We start from the raw sequence: 21,052 nt of genomic DNA, 5'->3' as shown, positions 1-21,052 counted from the left end.
GCACAGAGTGTTCAAAGTAGTCAAGGGGACATGAGTGTGTATGTATATATATATAATATGCATATATATGGATATATTAGTGTACATATTTATGTATATTAATTTGCATTTTCTCCCATGTCTAGGCTGCACACGGTAACCACAGTCAGGAAGTCTTCTGCTGTGCTGGAAATCCATCAAGAGGTATGAAGATGGACACAGCATCACTCATGGACACATTTATTCAGTTATTCACCTCTTCACTGCTGTTAACATCTGATTGCAGCCACAGTTTTCTCTTTATATTATATTTTTATATTTTTTACACTTTTTTTTCTGTTTTTCCTTTAGCCAGGGTTTGCTGGAAAATTCTAGTGGCCAAATGGAAACTAGATTAGAGGATACTACTTGAAGGAATAGTATTAGAGTGAGCATCCCTGGAACTTTCTTTTTAATTGTGCTTTAAAACCTATTGTCATGCCAAATAGTAATAAGTCTGAGATATTAAGAAAAATGTTGAATATTTTATTTTTTGGGTGTTATTTAATTTTACTGCATCATCATTATTATCATTTCTTGATGTAGAGTCAGCAATGCAGTTTCTGGGGTTCTTTTTGGTGGGTAAACATCAGGATTGTGTGTTGGGCCATGGCTCTTGGACTGGTAGATGCTTCTGGTTCTCACAGCTATTCTCTATTCATGCTGACAGGGAGTCATTCTCCAATAGCAACGATTCTGCAAAGAAGTCCTATAGGGAAATGAGTTTTGTCTGAAATCACTAAATGGAAAACTCTCTTTATCTCTGAATTTGAGGACAAAAATAATTCCCACTGATGTTAATTTTACACAGGTGGGTTTTTCTTATTAGGGTCTAGTTACTGATATAGTGGATCTAGCATGGTACTACTAGCTGTAGTTGTTTAAGAAATGAATTTAGTGAAAATAGTTATGTGTAATTGTTATTTCTTGTTTGTTCTTTGTGACCTTTGTTCTTTCTTTGTTCATTTTCTCTTCATTGAATACCTTTAGAAATCCATAAAGAGATACAATTTTGAATGAGAAGGAAATATTTGAAGGGCAGACCTTTGTCCCTTAACAGCTAATGAAAGTGGCAGGCTTGTAAATACTAGGTTCAAATAGTATTAGTAAAATCAATGTCAATCTGATCATCTCTCCTGATCTGAGGAGCATGACCATCTGCATTGCTATTAAAGAATAGCTGGCAGGTATCCTCCACACTTCCTTCATTCCATCTACCTCCACCTTCTGCTATGAACTAAGTCTTGCTCGTGGATTCTCCTTCTACCTTCTGGTAACTGCTAGTGAGAAAATAGAAAAGGGGAAGAAAGCAACCACTTGTGCTGTTGATGATCTCTCCATCCTTCCATTTGAAGGTTTAGAGAGAATCGGACACACCTCCAAGGCTCAGCCCTCTATGTATGGTACCACCTTTAGTTCATTTTGAGTTTTCTTGAGAGTTTCTATTTTCTCACTAGAAGTTACCAGTTAAAGGTTGAGGAAGGGATTGATATTGTCATTGGTTTAAGATAAGTGTCAAATAGATGCTACAAAACATGCTCTGTGAATAAAGCAAAAAGTTAACTCTGAGTGGGGCTTGGGATTGTTTAACAAAGTCTGAGAAAAGAAACAAAATTGTTTTTAGAAGACAGAGGCAAGGGACTTTAAGGCAGATGTGTCAATTATAGAGGCATGAAGGGGTGTGGAGCGGGGCACAGCTGTAAAGTACAGAGTCAGGCTGCCTGGATTTGCACCCTAGTGTGCCCTTTGGCAAGCTTGTAAAATAAGAATGTGAAGTATCACAGGGTTATTGTGAGTCTTAGGTGAGATAAAAGGCACTTAGCACCATGCTTGTGACAGCAAGAACACCACCTGCATATTGATGATTGCTGTTGTTAACTTTCAGGTAGGTGTAACAGTTCAGAAGTAGGGCCAGCTATGATAAGAAGGACCAGTGTGGTGGTATTAAGGAGGGTGATCCTCTGGGACAGATGAAAGATCAAGATTAGGTGTTATCAGACCAGTTAGGCAGCTCTTTAAAGAAATGGCAATATATGAAGACCTGACTTAAGGAATGACAATGGATATGGAGTTGAAAATATAGCTGTAAAATATTGTAAGAAGTAGTTCTTGGCAATTGATGACACAGAGTTAGAAGAGTCAAGGCTGATTTGGGGGTGTCTGCTCAGGGAATAGTGTGGAAAATGGTGTTGGCAGAGGAGAAAGGTTCAAGAGAGGGCAGAGAGAGAATTAATTATATTTTGTTTTTTATTTTTTTATTATCAGTTGTTCAAAACATTACAAAGCTTTTGACATATCATATTTCATACATTTGATTCACGCGGATTATGAGCTCCCATTTTTACCCCGTATACAAATTGCAGAGAGAATTAATCATATTTTGGATGGGTTGAATACAAGGTATTTGCAACATAGGTGAAGCTATTCAAAATAGGTAGCTGAAAATAATCTGAGGCCACACACAATGATATGAAGATTATAGAGTGAAGGGGTCAGGCAGAAAAAGACAAGTTAAAAGAAATAATTGCCAGTGTCAATAGACTTGAAGGAAGAAAAAGAGGTTTTTTTAATTTTTATTTTTTATTCCTTTTTCTCTTTATTTTCTTGAGGGAGATAATTGTGGAAGGGAATGATGAAGAGATTCGAGGTAAAAAGAAAAACCATTCAGGTTAGTGTAGATTTGTCTACAACGTAAAATTTAACATTGGTATTATAGTTCTGTATAATGAAGATAGAAAGTACATTTTCATTTTTTAACCGTTAAACTGAAATGTGGCCTTAAAAGAAAACCTGGGCTGGGGATATAGCTCAGTTGGTAGAGTGCTTGCCTCACATGTACAAGACCCTGGGCCAGCATCACCACTGGAAACAAACAAACAAACAAACAAACAACAACAACAACAAAAAACCTGTGCAGAAGTAGCATAGTGGGGAGGGAAGAGAGAGTTTAAATTCTCTGGGGAAGAGATCCTAGAATTAATTCCTGCTACCAATTTAAAATATATGATTTTTAAATCCACCAATCTACTTTTTTTTTTTTAAATGATACCCTAAGAACTAGGAGACACAGAATTGTTATCACTATTGATACAGAAAGAGAAATTTGATCCTTGGAGTAGAAGGGAGAAAGAAAGGAATGAGGAAGTCATCAAAGGTTGGCTGCATATACCTGACTGTGAGTGAATAATTTCCCGAGTTGAGGTGCTTCCCAGGGATATCTGATGATTTGAGGAAACTCTGTTACCAAACACTTCTGTAATTTTCAATTTAAGTTAGCTTTAGATTTTAAAAAATAAGAGGAGGAAGAAGAAGACATTGCATTTTGTGTGCTGGTCGTGGTGTTTGAGAGAGACCACAGAATCTTTTGAGCAGGCAAAGTGCACCACCTCTGGGCTCTCATAAGTGCCTAGGTGCCTGACATGTGAAGGGAATTTGGAAATTAAGTGGTTGGAATCAAACAAGCAACTGTCAGGGGAGATTTGGAAACATGGGATGAACTATTGAATTGATAATCTAAAATCCTCAATCCCTGGTTTTTCATTTTAAACTCCCTTGTTTCTACGCACCTCTATTTAAACATGACCTGTCCGATTAATACAGGAATGGATAAATGAATTTATAAAATGGGTATGAAGACTAGAGATGCCTTATTCACTTGGAAAGTTGGATTTTAAGAATCATAATAAAACCTAAATATATTTTGATATTTTTTCCAAGTAGGGTGAGGCAAGAAGAATAAATATATTTCACAGTAAAATCCAATTATTTGATTCTTAAAGTGTAGTTTTCTCAAGAGTTACACATGCTGATTAATTACAACTGAAATGGTAGCTGAAAATTTTGTCTCCTTTAATTTTCCCTTGAAAAACATACCACTGTCTTTGATGGTCTTTAGCGATAGGAACCACAGACCCCCTGAATGTGGCTATATCTTCATTAAGCTAGTGTAGATGAGGAAGAAAGGACAAAGGAGAGGAGAGCAAGACAGGAACAGAGCCAGAGAGTGCTGATGAGCGGGGTGTTGAGGGGACCCATGACACCCGTGTAAGGAAATGTCTTCAAGGTTGCCAGAGCCTCAGTGCCCGTTTTATAGAGAGCGAAGATATATGTCATTACAGAAAAGAGGTTAGTGAAGACAGCATCAGCCGTTGGTTCAGTAATTAATTTTGTTGGGAAGGAGCCAGGCCTCATTGTCCAAAGGACAAAGTGATAACCATTATCTATTCCTCTTTTTACTTTTGATTAATGTGCATTAATTGTACATATTAATGACATTCAGTGAAATGTATCAATATGTGTCTGCCGTGTGTACTGATCAAACCCCGACTCCTTTTATCCACTCTCTCTCTCCCCTTCCCCAATCTCTAGTTATCACTGTTCTATATTCAGGTTGACTTTTTTTTTTTTTTTTTTTTAAACTTTCACACAGGAGAGGGAATCGGTAATACTTGTCTTTCTGTACCTGGCTTATTTAATTTAATGTAATGTCTTCCAGTTCCATCCATTTTGCTGTAATTGACAAAAGAACATTCTTCTTTATGATTAAGCAATATTCCACTGTGCATATAGATCACATTCTTTTTGTCCACTCATCCATTGATGAGCACCTGGGTTGATTCCATATTTGGCTATTGTTAATAGTATGTATTCCTCTCGTGAAAAGGTGGCAAAAGGCAAGAATTATAAGAGATATAGGAAACTTGGTAAGAGAACACAATCAAAAGCATGCCTTTTTTTTTTTTTAATACAACATAGCCTAAAGTCTCAAGCCTTTAGTATATGGCATAGAAAAACCCTTGGTGTCACTGCTGTGATCTTGGGTTATTTATTTTTTTTTTAAATATACAACTTTCAACATATATGTTCAGCTGGCATGGGACTGTGTGGAATGTATTTTGAATTTAATATAGGAAATAAACATTGACATTTAAAGCACTTTTCTCAATTATTTTGAATAACTCCCTTAGCCATGCCAAATGTGCCCTTGCATTACCACAGGCCCTGGAGAACATAAAACATAAATGAGAGGAAAAAAAGCATTCTAAATTGTACATGTGCTTTACTGGTTTTATTTTTGTTTTAAACATTGGCCAAAATCTACATAGCAAACACTGCATGCATTCATTGTACTTTATATTTAGGAACTTTTATTAACTGCTGGCAGTATACAGCATCCTGAATATTTTGGGAGATGCAAAAGAAGGTAAAATGTGTTTTAATTGTTTAGGAACTTGGGATTTTAGAAGAAATGTTGCCTAACACACACACACACACACACACACACACACACACACACACGTTTTAATTTTAATAGTTTCTAGATGAAGACCTATGTATACTATTCAGGCTTTGCTTTGACAGGATACTTTGAGAAACTCTAAAATATCAGGACAGGTCCTGGGAAATTTATTTGTGTATGTGCTTTTGGACTTTAGATGGAGAGAGGAATGTGGGGGCTCCTGTAAGGTCCTAGAGGAGGATTCATTCATTGCCAGGGGCAATGATTTGTAATCTTTGGATGACCGAATGCTGACTTGAGCAAGGAAGAACTTCAAGGATCAGTGATTTTCTTCCCCAGGACACAATAAAAGGGATTTGCCAGGTGTCTGGGGGCACTGTAGATGACAACGTTTCTCTCCCTAACAGTGCCAAAGCATGGGAGACCAGCATATAAATTCAGAGCACAGTTTTGGAATTAGCCAGACCTGCCTGATGTCCAACTTGGGTTCTGTCATTTACCAGCTGTTTTAGTCAGCTTTTTCACTGCTGTGACTAAAAGGACCTAACCAGAACACCTGTAGGGGAGGAAAGGTTTATTTAGGGGCTCACAGTTTCAGAGGTCTTAGCCCACAGAAGGCCAGCTGAATTCCTCCAGGTGAGCTGAACATCATGGTAGGAGAGTGTGGTAGAGGGAAGCAGCTTATATCATGGTGATCAGGAAGCAGAGAGAGAGGTCTCCCCTTGCTAGATACAAATATATAACCCAAAGCCATGCCCTGAATTCCTACCTTCTCCAGCCACATCCTACCACTTCAGTTACCACTCAGTTAATTCCTATCAGAGTATTCATTTGCTGATTGGGTTAAGACTCTCACAACACAATCATTTCTCTTCTAAAGCTTCTTGCATGGTCTCTCATCTGAGGTTTTGGGGGGAATCCTCATATCCAAGCCAGAACACCAGCTGTGTGGGCAAATTACTGACTCCCTCAGTGTCCTCAGTTGTTGGACCTATGAGACAGTGTTACCTCATTAAGATTTGTTGTGAATAATTAATGTGAAGTCTGTAAGACACTAAGGAAATTCTGCCCCATTGAAAGCACAAACAAATGGAAGCTATTATTATTTTAATTATTAGAAGAACCACACATAATTATTCCACATGGGTTTTGAAGTGACAACTGCAAACTCTTTTAAAGGCAGCAGGAGAATGTTTCTCAAGATGTTGGGTCACCATAGATCTAGGAGATGTTCTAGCTATTTGGGAAGGTGAGATACACACCAAAATTCGGTGGCAACACCCATTTTTAACTCTGCTTTAGAAAATCACGAGTGTTAAAACTGGAACCTCGATAAGATACTTGTCCATTTAAGCCATAGTCAGAGGTGGCAGGCAATGCATTAGAAGGAGAGTAGAGGTCTGCATATTCCAGAGGAAGTCACCCTGGAAGGAGAAGAAGATTAGGGAAACCTGTCTGTTTAGCTCTGATGGAGTATCACGATGACTGGTCTTCTGGTGGACACTTAGCTGCAAAAGGAACTCAATAATTGCCTACTATAAATCTTTGTGAAACTAGATGCAGAATCAGAAATTATCTTTGGGCTCAAGACAGCTACAGGAATTCTCATTACAAGGTCCTCTGATACCTAGTCGGAGTGTGTATTTAAAGCAGAGAAGTCTGCATTTTGAAGGCATATCCAGGATTTTTAACCTGTTAATGTCTATATATGATATTTCTGTATGTAGGGTGACTTAAAAATCCTTATTATCCAAATGTTATCTACAGACCCAGGGTTAGAAGTGCAGAACTTGGGCACCACACCTGAACCCAGAATCTATAATTTAACAAGATAACTGGCATACCTATTGGTCAAGTGAGTGGTTCTGTTAAAGCTAATATGGTTATACATCATTTCCCACTGAATGTGGTAACAATCAGAACTTGCCTGAGCAATAACATCCAGCCCATAGACAGCTAGGTTAGAGAAGGACTTGGAGTCTAGAAAGTGTCCCTGGGTACTGGAATGTGAGTCTTCTGTGAACAGGATACTCACTTGGTGTGATCTGCCATCAGGACAAAGGGACAATGTGCTGTCAGGTATTCCAGGGGAGAACTCTGAGCACTGGAGACAGAGTCCATTCACCTCCCTGTGAAAGCAGGGCAGGGGAAAATGAAGCTGTTGGGTATTTTAGCATCTCTTCACATTCAGCTATGTTAGCAAGGATTGACTTGCTTAGACCTAACTTGTTTAGAAAGGATATTTTCTCTTAATCTCTAAAATTATACTTTTCTAAATATTTTCTGCTTCTCAAGTGGCATCCGCTTCCAACACCCACCTGCCCCACATGCACACCCAAATGAACAAAAATGAACAGAATCTAACTTGCTAGAGGAAAAACAAACCATCTGATCCATTTGAAAAAAAAAAAAGAGCCAAATTTGCCAGCAAATGTGTGGGATTTATCCAGACTGTCCAGAATTAGATCTGAACCTACACATTTTGAAATTGCATCCATGTAGAAGCAAATCCACGTGTGAGTACAGGCTGGTGAAATGTGTGAAAGGATTGGAAGTGAAGAATAATGGCATGAAAGCAGCAAGTAACTCTCAATATTCCCAAAGATTGGATAAGTTGCCACCTTTCTCTAAATATAGGACCAGGCTTGAAAATTGTACAAATACTCTTAAGATAGTGTTTTGCAGGCATTTACTGCCAACAGGGCATCCATCCAAAGGATAATCTTATCCTGCAATTTGAGCCTGAATGTGGGGCACAGATGAGGACTCTCACTAAGGATGGGGGTAAAATGGGGCTCTCCCCAAAGTTTATACTTCTCCAAAGAAGGGAAAATGGGCCAAGGTGATAGAAGACCCCACTCACTTATTTTGAGCTATTTCCTGCTATTGGTGAATGTAGTGCCAGGACAGGGCTAGCAATCAGCAGTCAGGTTAACCTGAGACCAGGTGGGCTCCTCTGTAAGAAGTGGCTGGTTCAAGGGTACTCATGACAAAGAGTTAAAGCAACTGGAGGATATAGGAGTTAAACAGATAAGGCAGAAATGAGAGTATGGAGGTGCATGTGAGTGTATGAGAGCTAATGAGCAACAGCGTTTCCTGTCTCATTCTGGGTGGCAGCACCTGTTGCTAACCCAGGCCCCAAAGTTAAGGGCAGGCATTGGGAGGGTCCAATAAACTCAGGACTATGCAGGCAGAGGAGAGCAACCACTTCTTCTAAATGAATGTGGCCAAAAAATATTTGCTTGCAAAAATTAATGTAAAGAGGAAGCAGCGATGGCTTCTTTAAGTTCATTAAAAAAATATTTATTTTTATCAACTGGAGAAAAATTCCAGAAGTGGTTAAGTCATTCATTGTTCCTAGAATTTAGAATTGCAACATGAACTATAATCAGAATATCTAGCTATTTGGTCTCATTTCTAGGCTGTTCCTGGGTAGTAGCATTCATGCTGATACTATTCATGCCAAGAATATCTAAATAATTCTTAGGATTAGGATTTTCTTTGTGTGTATGTGGTACTGAGCGCGTTGAACCCAGAGACTCATACATGCTAGGCAAGCACTCCCCCACTAAGCTATCCCCAGTCCTTTTCATTTTATTTTTGAAATGGGGACTCACTAATTTGCCCAGATTGGGCTTGAACTAGCTATTCTGTCTCAGCCTCCCAAGTCACTGAGATTGCAGGTGTGTACCACCACATCCAGTTAGATATTTTCTTTTTTAGCACTGCAAGCAGAACTATAATAGTAGACTGTGATCCTGGAAGGAAGAAAGGGAGTGATTTCTTCCGTATTTAGTAGGCTAGGCTAGTAGCGACTTGGCTTTATTCAGTATTGTCTGAGTTTAATTTAATTCAATGGTTAATTAACAGTGTATCATTTAATATAAATGATTTTTAAGTGAACAAAATCATTCATACCAGTCAGGTTGCTGTTGTTATATTTCCCATTATAGCCTCTTACAGGGGTTTTCAAACTTAGGTTCTGTGCTTCAGAGTGGTTGAAATTATAGGGGAAGCTGTGCTTTCCCAGAAAATACTCTATTGGTTTTATTTCTGATTACAAACATAAATGAAGAATGGTGAGAAATTTTCTGAAATAGTGAGTCTCAGATGATAGCCCATTTTATATTGATTCTAATGTATGTGAATAGATACAATGTGTTCTCGTTATAGTGGAAACATAATTAATGTATGTATGAAAAGTTGAAGTTACTTGTCCAGAAGGAAATTTATCCAAAAAAATAACAATTATAATGTTAGAACTTCACAGGTGCCATACATTGGTCTTGTGGAGAGGTCAGCACACTACAACTCTTGGGCCAAATCCAGCCCACTGCTGGTTTTTCAAACAATATTTTATTGGAACATAACCATGCCCCTTTGTTCCCATAGTGTCTATACCTACTTGTCCTTTTGAGTGATTTAGTGACATACCATCTCTCTTGTAAATCCTAACCTGTGCATGTTTTGGTGCCTCATAGAAAAACTTTACCAAAATCTGCTCTACTGTTTATCGTGTCTCAACAATTCGAAGGGATGTTCTTTGTCCCTTCTTAGGAAATTGAAGCACAGAGAGTTTATTCAATCTGCTCAAAATCACACAGCACATGCATGGAAGAGCTGGGCCTCCCCTCGCTCAATTGTCCTCCAGAGTTTGTGCCTCTTACTGCTCTGCTATATGGGTTGACAGCGATTTATTCCATCATTTAGGTTTTCATCTTCTTGCTTGCTTTAATTCCTAGTCTAGGTCTCTGACAATACTTGGGTTTCCTTGTTTGGTTTATAAATAGAATAGGGAGTTAAGAACTGAGGAGGTCTAGACCAGGTGCACCAAGTCCTAGCTTTGCTTATAGGATAAGGAACCAGTTATGTGAGGATAAGTTGAAGTAGACTTTGTTTATTGACTGCTCCTATAAAGACTGAAGCAAAAAATAAGGCACACTTCTTATATGAAGAGGCTATGGTGTGGTGAAAAAAACTTCCAGAAGTTGCAGAGGGAGTAGTAAGAGTATAAGAGGGTTACCCTAAATCACATGGGGGAGGGAAGAGGATGAGACTCAGGGGTATTCTTGGAAAAGAGAATCCCTGATAAGTGTTGGTTAGGAAAAATATTCTAGGAGGGTCTTCAGAATCAGAGTTTTGTGAGAAAGAGCATACTGTGTATTTTAGTATAATGTCTCTGAGGCTCTGGGAAGTTGGGGAGGAGACAAGGAAAGAGTTTATAAATGTCTTTAAAATCACATTATCATGGTCAGTAGGTTCTATTGCTCGTATGTGTTGTGGGAAAGTATGTGAGTGTATCTAGTACTGTAAATTGCTTTTAGATTTCCATTTTAGACCATACATTTTGAGGCCAAGGTAGCCGTTATTCCTATCAAAAATGCAGCATTTGGAGCCCAGGTATTAGAGTTGCTAGGGATGCTCATTTAAATTGCAGACCATCTGGCCCCTTGCCACACCCTACATCAGACTGTTTGTGGAATGATGCCTACAATCTGCATTTAAATGAATGTCCCAGGTAATTCTTATATACTCCACAATTCCAGAAGCATCGAAGGATGACTTTAAAAAGAAACAGGAGAAAAATTAATCCAGACTAGGGTCAGAAGAGTGGTGCCTGGGCTATGGAGGAGGGACCAATGGAATTTAAAAGTGTTTTGAAAATAAAAATAGTCAAGAGCTGGTGATTAATGAGATGTGAGCTCTGGGTAGCAAAGGAAAAGGAAATGTTCTTTATTAAAAACATTCCGATTTAAGTTACTGTCATGAGATAGGGAATATTTTTCTCTTACCCCAAAGTACCTCTTCCTGCCTTTTCTCCTAGGTCAATTCACATAGTTGCTCATTAACTTCCTTAGTGTTCATTCTGGAAATGAAACATGACAGTTTGGAAATGCGTCCCAGTTTACTTCTCTAGAAATTCAAAACTATGTACAGAATAGTTGGTTGGAATGTATAATTATATAAACTTGCAATGAAGAGCCTGACACATAAGATATGTATATTTTTGAAATTGACTTGCCAAATTTGATGTGGAGCCTGGCAAGAAGGGAAATTTAGTTCAATTAAGGAGTCTGTTCTGTGGGAGGATTGGCCACCAGAGAGCTTATGATGATCTGTTTATAAACCAACAACATAACGTTTCTCTTTTTTTTCCTATGAGAAAATGTGATTTTGTTGATTGTCTTTATCATCCCACACTTGTGTTGATGAAGCCCTCCAAATGGAATCCTCAGACTTTGCAATATCCCAAGCTCATCTGTCGTAGAAAACCCAAAAGTGGGAGAAGAGGTGTTCCTTCTATATATTTGGAGGATACCCGTTCAAAGATACAGTTTGCTTTGGTTATTCTCAGCAGCCCAGGAGAAGAGCACAAGTCCCTGTTGTGATTCCAGCAAAGCCCTGAACAGCAGGAATATTGAAAAGAACATGACAAAGGGAGGCATCAGAAGAGGGTTCTGCCTCTGGTTCACTATGTGACCTCAGCCCAGTAAGTGCCTGGGTGATAATATTGAATGAAACATGAATTTAGTCCTCTGGGAGCTTATTCTTCTCCAGCAAAAAAAAAAAAAAAAAAAAAGCAGTCAGGGGACTTAGAAAGTTTGGCTTTAAAAAGGAAGTACTTCTGGAACAGAATCTTGAAGAAAAAGTTAGATTTTCAAGTGTAGGAGGAGGTGGAGAGTCTGGTCCCGGCAGAAGCATGACCAGAAGACAGAGAACAGTTTATGTTGGATGCACTCAAGGGTGTGTAGGAGGAAATGAGGGGGTGCAGAGGAGTAGGAAGAAGATCCTAGAGAGCTGTACAAGTTGTTATTTGAAGAATGCATTTCATTCTAGAGAGTGAAATGAAGTAGAAGGCAAAGAAATGATTTGGGAGACAAGGGATGTGGTAGAGATAGGAAAGGCGCCTGAACTAGGATTGTGGTCATTAAAATGTCCAGAAAGAGAAGCAGGACAAGAAGCAGCTGAAAAGCAAAATCTAATTGCATGTGAGAAAAGTGGGGATTTCTGGGAGAGGCTGTTGTTGATGATAATGTCCATCCCAATCCCTATACTTTTATTATGTTTATTTCTGAATTTAGTTTTGAAAACTACTATGTTGCTTCTCTGTGCAACCTATTTTTTTTTTCTTCTCTACAATCAGAATAACAAAATTTCTGGTTGTGAAGGATACAACTAAAGAGCTTACACTGTGTCTGACATAGGCAGACAAGTTAGCTTACAAATGTTAGTTTCCTGACATCCCACCTCCAACCTATTTACCCTGTCAGGAGAGAAGTTTTTAACAAGAAATATCAAACTAATCACCCTAGCAATATCCTAGTCAACCTAGTCAATATCCTAGCAATATCCAATTCATCTTGGCTGAATTGCTCCAGTCCAGAATGGTGGTCCAATTACCAACTAGAGAATGTTAGACCCATGCTTCCCATATCCTGCAATGCACATCTCAGTCTAGTGAGTAAGGACCTCACTCTTTATTGAACTGGGACTTGTGAAAGCTGGTCTAGAATGTTTGACCAAAGAAAATCAGGCTATCTCCATCTGTAACAGCTTCACTCCACATCGATAATCTGATTTTTTCTGTTGCAGATGACATATTGAGTTGAAAGGGGCATGGATTGGTGAAAGCAGGCTTTTTTTTTTTTTTTTTTTTTATGACTGGCAGAACAGTGCAAAGGGGTGTCCTGATAGGAAGGGTCATCAGTTTAGAAAGCCATGTTTACATCTGATGGTTTTGCTGCGATATCTGAGAGCCTTTCAAGGATTTTTTTTTTTCCAGGCAAAAGCTATAGTTCCAGTGAGGAAAGCATTGGTTTTCAATGTCCCAATATTCTCTTTCTTAACAGTTAGTGTGTAAGTCATTGCCCAAGCCCACTGCAGGCTCCAGATGTGGATTTTATGTAGGCAGAAACTGCAATTCTTCCACTGAATTCCTTCTTAATACTCTTGGGACATCCCCCTTTTTAGAAATCTTTGCAGAATATGAAGTCAAACCAGAGAAACCTGAATTCATTTTTGGTAAAGAGGACATTGGAAAATCATCATCCTCATGACTCAATAGAATGGCTTTTATCTTTCTTTCTTTCTTTTTAACTTTATTTGGAACTCCCAAACAGAAATAAAATAAGAAGCTTCTACCTTCATTTTAAACTCTTAGGTAAAGAAAAAAGTCATTATGCCCTGCTAGAGGGAGAGCAGAAATAGGAATGTTAGAGGATGGAAACTGAAGCACCTTATAAATTTTGAGTGGATTGTAAACACAAAATAGATGAATGGAAAGGGACTGCCAGGAGACCGTGAAATGGTCCAATTGGGAAATGACTAATGCATGAACACAAATCTTGGTGACAGGCAGGTTGGCGATCCGTGAACTTTCTAAAGGTTAAATGAACAATAATAGGATTTTGTTAATGCACAAAGTGAATTGAAAGCACAAAATACATGACTCAAATATGCAAGTACCTTGAATTGGGCATAATTCAAAATAATGAGGTCTGTTAAAAATAATGACATTTAGAGTAAAAGAGCAGTTAGTGAGAATTTGCCTAAAAAGCACCTAAGTGATAGTTGCCCAATGATCTCATTGTTAGCAGGAGAGAAAATTCTTTTTTCTATAATAAGTTAGGCATTTTGGAAATGGGTTCCAGGTCAACTGCACATTCCTTAGGATTCCCTGGCAACAAAAAACCTCAGCCCTCTCCCAACGCAGCAGCTTCAGTTCAAATGAAGGTTTTCACCAGGCTTTAGGTCCACTATCGCATTATATCCCTTGAATGTTTGACATACTCCATTCTTGGTTATTTAAAAACTGGTTCTATTTTAACTCCTATTAAAATTTTAGTTGATTTTAACTGCGATAGCACATCTAACAGGTTCATAAGAGAAAAAGTTATGAACTTTTTGAACTTTTTTTTTGAATTACAAATACAATTTACATTCCATTTTTTAAATGCAAAAGGCTTTGTGGGAAAAAGGCTGAGATTATGAGTAGACATGGTACTGCCTCCGGATGTCCCAGCTGGAGTCTCCTTGACTGCTGTCACCACTGGTGACCTCTCTTGATTCTGAGGTGTGGGAAGAATTTCATCCCCATTTTAATGAAAGCAGCAAATAATTTACCTTTGCTTGAATGAATCTTGCAAACCCCATGAGATTAGTCATTTTTCTTAAACCTTGTTGTATGTAGTAAGAGATGCCATCATCTATACATCCATTTTTTTCCTGGTTTAATATCTTTTGAACAACTTTTACAGAATTTTTCAAAAAGGTACAAAAAAAGAGAATAATATAACCAAGTCTTATGTATCCATGCCCCAAATTCAAGAGTGACCAACACATAAACTATATTCTTTCACATTTATACTTATCTACTTTCTTCCCTCCCTATCACTCTCCATTATTTTGAAGAGAATAACATCCTGCAATATCATCACAGTATTATGAGTATCTGCTTTGTGAGAACAAGATTCTCCAAAGCACAATCCCCTAAACTCAGTACTTCACAGTTATTGTAAAAATAATAGATTCTGATTATCAAATACTTTGAGAAAATTATATCATCACTGCATTTTGAAGAGTTGTCTTATTTATGAGCACAAGAATGGTTCTGAGAAGTTTGCAAATAGAAACTTACTTAAACCAGTGTCTTCCAAACTTGAATCTAGAACTGTTTATTTACAGGAGACTTTATTTACATCCTATGGAAGAAATATTAAAGGACATTATTTATAACACTGATCAAGTACTTACTATGTGCAAGGTCTTCTGTTAAATATTTTCATATGGATTTAATTCTTATAATAATCATGTGAGATGGGATTTATATATGAATATATTACCCCATTTTCAAAAGAGGGAATCGAAGCTCAGAAATATATGATAACTTGGCAAGGTCACACAGAAGGTGAGCAGGTATAGGATTTACTCTAGGTCCAGGTGACCTGTAAACCAGAGTTCTTGACCACCACAGTATGCATTTAAAAGGGGTCTTAACAATAGCTCAAGACCTGTGCATCCTTTGCTGGTTCTAATATAGTCCTAATTTCTTACAGTAATGAGGGGAACAAAGGTATAACAAACACATTTGGTCAAAGTCAATAGAATAGAATTATTCTTACCTCTATTGTCTATTATAAAATTTCCAATGCCTTTGGAGAGGGAAGGATGAATATTTCTTGTAGGCACAGAAAATGTCTCACCCAAGGTTAAAAGTTCACTACAGAGCTGAAATTAGAACTTAGATATTTATGTCCAGGGAAAATTTCTTTTTTTCCTTCTTTCTCTTCCTCTCTCTCTTTTCATAGTACTGGGGATTGAATCGAGGGACTAAACTACATCCTTAGCTGTTTTTGTTTTTGTGACAGGTTCTCAATAAGTTGTTGAGGCTGGCTTTAAACTTGCAATCTTTCTGCTTCAGCCTCCAACTCAGGAGATTTCCTGAGTTGCTGGGATTATAGGTGTGTACCATCATACCTGCCAGGGCAATTTTCTTTTGACTGCACAATGAATATTGCATTGACAAATAGGATCTGCCCCTACTCTTGATTTGTTCTGTTTGATATAAACTAGGGATGTGGTGGATCCTGTCTAACCCAGAATTACTTGACAACGGTGAATGCATTGGTGGTAATACTCTTCTCAAAATATTTTAGACAGGGTCTGGTGCCTTTGTTAGCATCTACATAATATTTTTCATATTTTAGAGTAGGAAGGGAGAAATTGAAAGATTTAGTGTTCTGAGGACAACCTACGGACTATCTTCACATCCTTTTTACTCCTTTAGACCATGGAAAATGGCTCTGATCTGAGTCCCATCAGTGGTGGGAGAGCCTCTGTGGAACCACTGAATGTTTCCTTCATGGAGGTATCTATCCATAGCTGAGAATGGGCAAAATAGAAAATGGCAAGGATAGCTATTTGCTATCTTTCTCAATTTTCCTATCAAGGTCAGAGTACTGCTTCTAGATGGCATTGTAGGTATATTATCCTCTGAGTGCCAAATCATACAAAAAATTACAAATAATTATACCATTATTTTCAAATGTATTATGGGAAGTAGGACAGTTGTATAATAGCTACAGAAAATTAAGCACTAGCATTATTAGAGCTTTTTTAAACAAACTAAACACTTCTGATTAACTAGGCATTTATTCTGGCTGAGACAGACTTGTGTAGAGATAGGGAACATTTAGATGTAAGACTACTAATAATGAACATTGCCACTTCATTAAAGTAGGTCAAGGTAAGCAAATGTGATAGGTTTTTTTCCACATCTATAATTACCAAGGGTAATTCAGTAAATTTTTGTCCTGTATATATCTGGACCATTAAATTATGTAATAAACAATCATTCATTGCAGGTGATTAAAGGGAAATGCCTCTGGAGAGATTAAAAGAGGTACCATGATTCTACTGTTTATTATATCCACTCTCGTAATTAAGGAAAGTATAAACTTAAAACTTACTATTAAACATGTGGAGGCCATGGTATAGTGAAGGGTGCATTGATGCTGGAATCAAATAACTAGGGTTAGGGAATCGCTTCTTACCTTTGACAGTGGGGTCTTAGGAAAATATTTTGTCTCTTTGAGCTATGGTTTGCTTATTTGAAAATGAGGAAAATAGTAAATATTTAATTTTTGGGGGGGAGGTGAACAAATTATATATGGACTTGAAAAGTCCTAATTTTATTAATAATAGTGATTTTAAAAAACAAGGGCAATAAAGTCAGAGTAGAAAGGCATCAACCAAAGGCAAGAATTCTTACAAGAGTTGTCGTTTCTGGGTGTGCAAACATGAGACCTGCTCCTCCAAGACAGGACTGCCTCAGGCAGCCCCGTGGCTTTACCAGGGAGAAGAAGATCAGTCAGTCCAAGAGATAGGAACCAGAGAAAAGCAGAAGAGCCCATCACACATTAGATGTCACACAAAGAGATGCAGTAAGTACTGACTTTTGCATCTGTGCCACCAACAGGAAAGAAAGGCGAAATTCTCTCTGCCTTGGCTACCTGGTTTCTTGTTTCAAGTATGCATAATGGTAGCCAATGGTCTTTGTGTTATGAAAAAGTAAATCGTGTTTGAATTGATTGGGTTTAAATTAGGTTGCCATAATCCAGAGTCAAAAACCGCTTATTTCGTGCTCCCCCAGGAATCCTGCTAACACCAAACTTTGAAACCAATAATGAAAGTTTTAAGCACTCAATTGCCATGGGAAATCAGTAATCATATTCATGGTTCCCTCCTGGAGGTACTGAGGCTCAGAGGCCTTCCCCAAAGACTTCCCAAATGGCACAGATGGTTAAGGATGGAGCAGAGATGACTTCATGGCTCAGGGCTTTCCCACCTACTTCTTCTCCTGAAAGTTAGTTGGGTGTTTAGTAAAATATTCCAAGCATGGCTGTTGCTCTATAATAATAATATTACTAAGGAAAAAGGAGGCAGAAGTAGCAAGGGTAAGTGGATATATCTGCAATATGTTGTGGGCAACTTTCAGAGGGATTTTGGAGATGTGGTTGAAAAAGAGACAGAGAAAGGCTGCAGTAATTACTTCCTATATAGGAAGATAGGGTATATAATTTTTCCAAGTTAAAGAGAATGCCTTCCTAGAGGTCTTAGGGGACACTGGAGAAGAGCAGGAGAAGGATGCAGCTAATAACTTGGTGGGGAGGTGAAAAAATGCGTTAAAACAAAAAAGTCAGTTAAAGGTGAGTGAACGGACAATGTGAGGAATTTCCATCATAAGTTAGGTTATAAGGGAGTAAGTGGAAGGTTTCCTGGACTTAGAATAAGTTCTGGTAGTTCTGTCTCTGGAAACTACCCTTCCCTCCAATTTATCTGAGTATTGTTAGCATGATATGTGTCCTTCCATATAACTTCTTATTTCCACATGAGAGAGAAAAATTAAAAAGATGGAAAATATTGGATAAAACCAATGAATCTCAAAGTCCTTGAGACTTTTCAGCAGAACCACAGACAACTAAAGCTGCCTTCTTTGTGTTGAATCTTAGTGTAGAAAAATCTAGATTGAAGGTTTGGGGTTAGAGTCTGGGGAAGTTCAAAAAAAGGTGCTAAAAGAAGCATATCTAGGAGAATGTATTTCTAGGAAAATAACCCTGTGCAGAATCCCAGATGCAAGACAATCAGACTTCTTTCCTAAACCCATCCCCATTCCCTTAACAAAGATTAACAGAGAAATGTATATGGTCACATGTCAATCTTTGACTATCAAGTATCCTTAGTACAGCTCTTCTTACTAAAGTTTATTTAACATACATCATGGTGGCATGGTTATATGATGCAAAGCTTAAGAAATCAAGCTACACAGTCTTCTGGAGCATAGAAAGAGAAAACAAGGATAAAAGGCTGATGACCAAGTAAAATAAGTAGATGAAGGGACCAAAGACTTAGTATATTTGTTATGTGTGTGGTTTGCCTTCTTTGAGATAATGAGGGAGGAGTGCTTGGTGCAGATCACATTTGGACAAGCTGGGCCAGGACAGGAGTAGTTGCCCTCTTCTGGACATGCTGTTTCTCCTGCCTTGTGAACAGAACACTGGGAAGGCCTGAATGAAAGGTGATTCTCTTTTGCAGAGATAAAACTTCAATCTAACCCAATGAGAGATTATACCAGTAATTCAGGGTTACTTTTTGTTTTCATTCTTTTTTTTCTTTTTTTGGCTTATTGGCATGAAGCATGCTATCCAAATTGTATGACAACAAATACTATAATAATTATACAATCTATCTGTCCACTTCATGAGAGAATTTGAGGAAAAAACTTCTATGTATCATCTACCTACCTACATATGTATTCATCTATCAATTCATCTATTTATATTCATATTCATGCATGTATGTATGTATATAAATCTTTATATACACATGTGTTTGCATGGATACAATAGGTCTATCTTTCACCTAAACTTTTGGCTTTTGTCAAGATATGTGGTGAATAATAATTGTGTTATTTTTGCAGTTCTCTGAAATTGGAAAATAGGGCATTTTCTTGTGGTCATTGTTCATATTTTAAAAGAAGTAGACTGCTTTTACACATTTCTAGTGGGACACAAAACAGTTGTTTGTTCTAGTTATTAATTCAACTGGGTTCAGACACTACTTTTAGAACTCTCTCCTTCCCATTGGGCTTTCAATTATAGGGTTTATCTGGAGTTCCCTAAGGTAACACATTAAATCTGCTGCTCTGTAAAACAAAACAAAAAGCAACCATCCAACCATCTAACCAAGCGATTCCCACCTCCACCTCAGTGTCCATACAAGATTCTGGTTTCAGAGAGTATGGCTCAAGGGTTGGAAAGCATCCACTCTGTTCTGCCTCTGTGAATGGGTATGAACAGCTGTTGAATAGATGCTGAAATCAGTAAACATGTTGTATCTCAAAAATGCAGTTCTCTTCAACAGAGCAGGTCCAGATTTACCCTGTTACAGCTGTGTTATGGATGGAGAGAGTCACAGTAATGATGGTGACTGTGGTAAAAAAAAAAATCTACTTAAATTCTGAAATCTCACTCCTGTTCACCAGGGCTTCACAGCTAAATGGCAAGCTCCAGTACATGTTTTGAAATACTGAAAACAATGTAGTGTTTATTTGTATTTATGTTTTAAGCTTGAGAAAATACATGGTCAGTGCCAACTTAAGTGTTGTTATTGAAGTTTAACCACAAGTATATAACATGCATGTGTTAAGTGCTCACTCTACATAGGTGATTAAAAACTAGTGACCTAAGACGGAAAGGATATCCCCAGCAATGGGAAGATGCAGAGTAGCATAAGCTTTTCATTTATTGTGATAGCAATTGATGCATTTACTATTGTAAAAATGTCCTTCCCCTGTAGATGGTTAGAATTTTGAATATTATCTGGGAAACTTCTAGAAGCATAATCTGTCAAGTCAACTTGTATACAGCATTTGTAAGTACTCTCTATGAGAATATTCAGAAGATGTTTTAGCATTTGACTCATTAGTTCTAGCCTAGTTGTGTGTCGAACTGAAGGACACATTTGAGTACTGCGCTGGGAAAAAAAAATGGATTAGTTCTTTTCATCTCTGTCAGTTTCTCTTTACCCACACATTTAAAATAATTTCTCTCTCTTTTCTTTTTAAGCCACAGCTGTGTTATTCAAGTACTTTCTTTTTTCAATAAAGAAAATATACTGCATTGACATTCTGAATCATTTTGGTTTTGTTGGTATTGTTTATTTTAAATCTAAAGATTCAGCAACACAATGGGTAATAAATGTGAGGCTTTGACAGAACTAAAATAAGGGAACCTACATTAAAGGAACCAGCCAAATTGCACAATTCAGTAATTCTCCACTTGCCCATAACAGTGATTTGTGTGGTTTTTGAAAACCACAAGGCTTAGGTAAAAATGCTCACTAGTTGGGAATATTTCTAAACATTTGGCAGCACTGGAAGTTATCCAGACAACTCAGAATTTCTCTTGAGTTATGGCACTGATTTCCTTGTATAAACAGTAGGAAATCTCCCAAGGTCGCACTCTAAAAATTGCCAAAACATTTTCTACTGTAACATTGATTCCTCCTTTTTTTAATATGGCTTTTTTCCCTATTTTTTATGATTTTATTTATTTATTAATTTTGCATTTCAATTCTTGAACAGGCAAGATTTTCTGGTTAGTAGAGGTGGTTCTCCCATCACCATAAGTAGAGCAGTCATGCAAATAGCAGCACAGATCTCCAAAATTTAGAGAGACATGCTCTCCAATGATCCCAATATCGTAGCAAACATGTTAATCCTATATTATGGCCATC

General features: G+C 37.7%; 1 protein-coding gene across 4 annotated transcripts in view; it reads left to right on the top strand.

Moving 5' to 3' along the window:
• Positions 1-20,442, top strand: part of Opn5 (opsin 5) — a 44,498-nt gene extending 24,056 nt beyond the window's left edge. For all 4 annotated transcript variants that reach the window (XM_078019915.1, XM_021721840.3, XM_078019917.1 and 1 more), the window contains one exon: positions 126-20,442. In XM_078019915.1, the coding sequence (XP_077876041.1) occupies positions 126-189 (64 nt within the window). In that variant the 3' untranslated portion in view covers positions 190-20,442. The remainder of the gene's footprint in view (positions 1-125) is intronic.
• The last annotated feature ends 610 nt before the right edge of the window (positions 20,443-21,052 follow it).

The sequence above is a fragment of the Ictidomys tridecemlineatus genome, chromosome 8 (genome assembly GCF_052094955.1).
Source record: "Ictidomys tridecemlineatus isolate mIctTri1 chromosome 8, mIctTri1.hap1, whole genome shotgun sequence".
Classification (NCBI taxonomy): Eukaryota; Metazoa; Chordata; class Mammalia; order Rodentia; family Sciuridae; genus Ictidomys; species Ictidomys tridecemlineatus.
The sequence above is the reverse complement of the archived record's forward strand: the minus strand, read 5'-3'. Positions and strand labels throughout refer to the sequence as shown.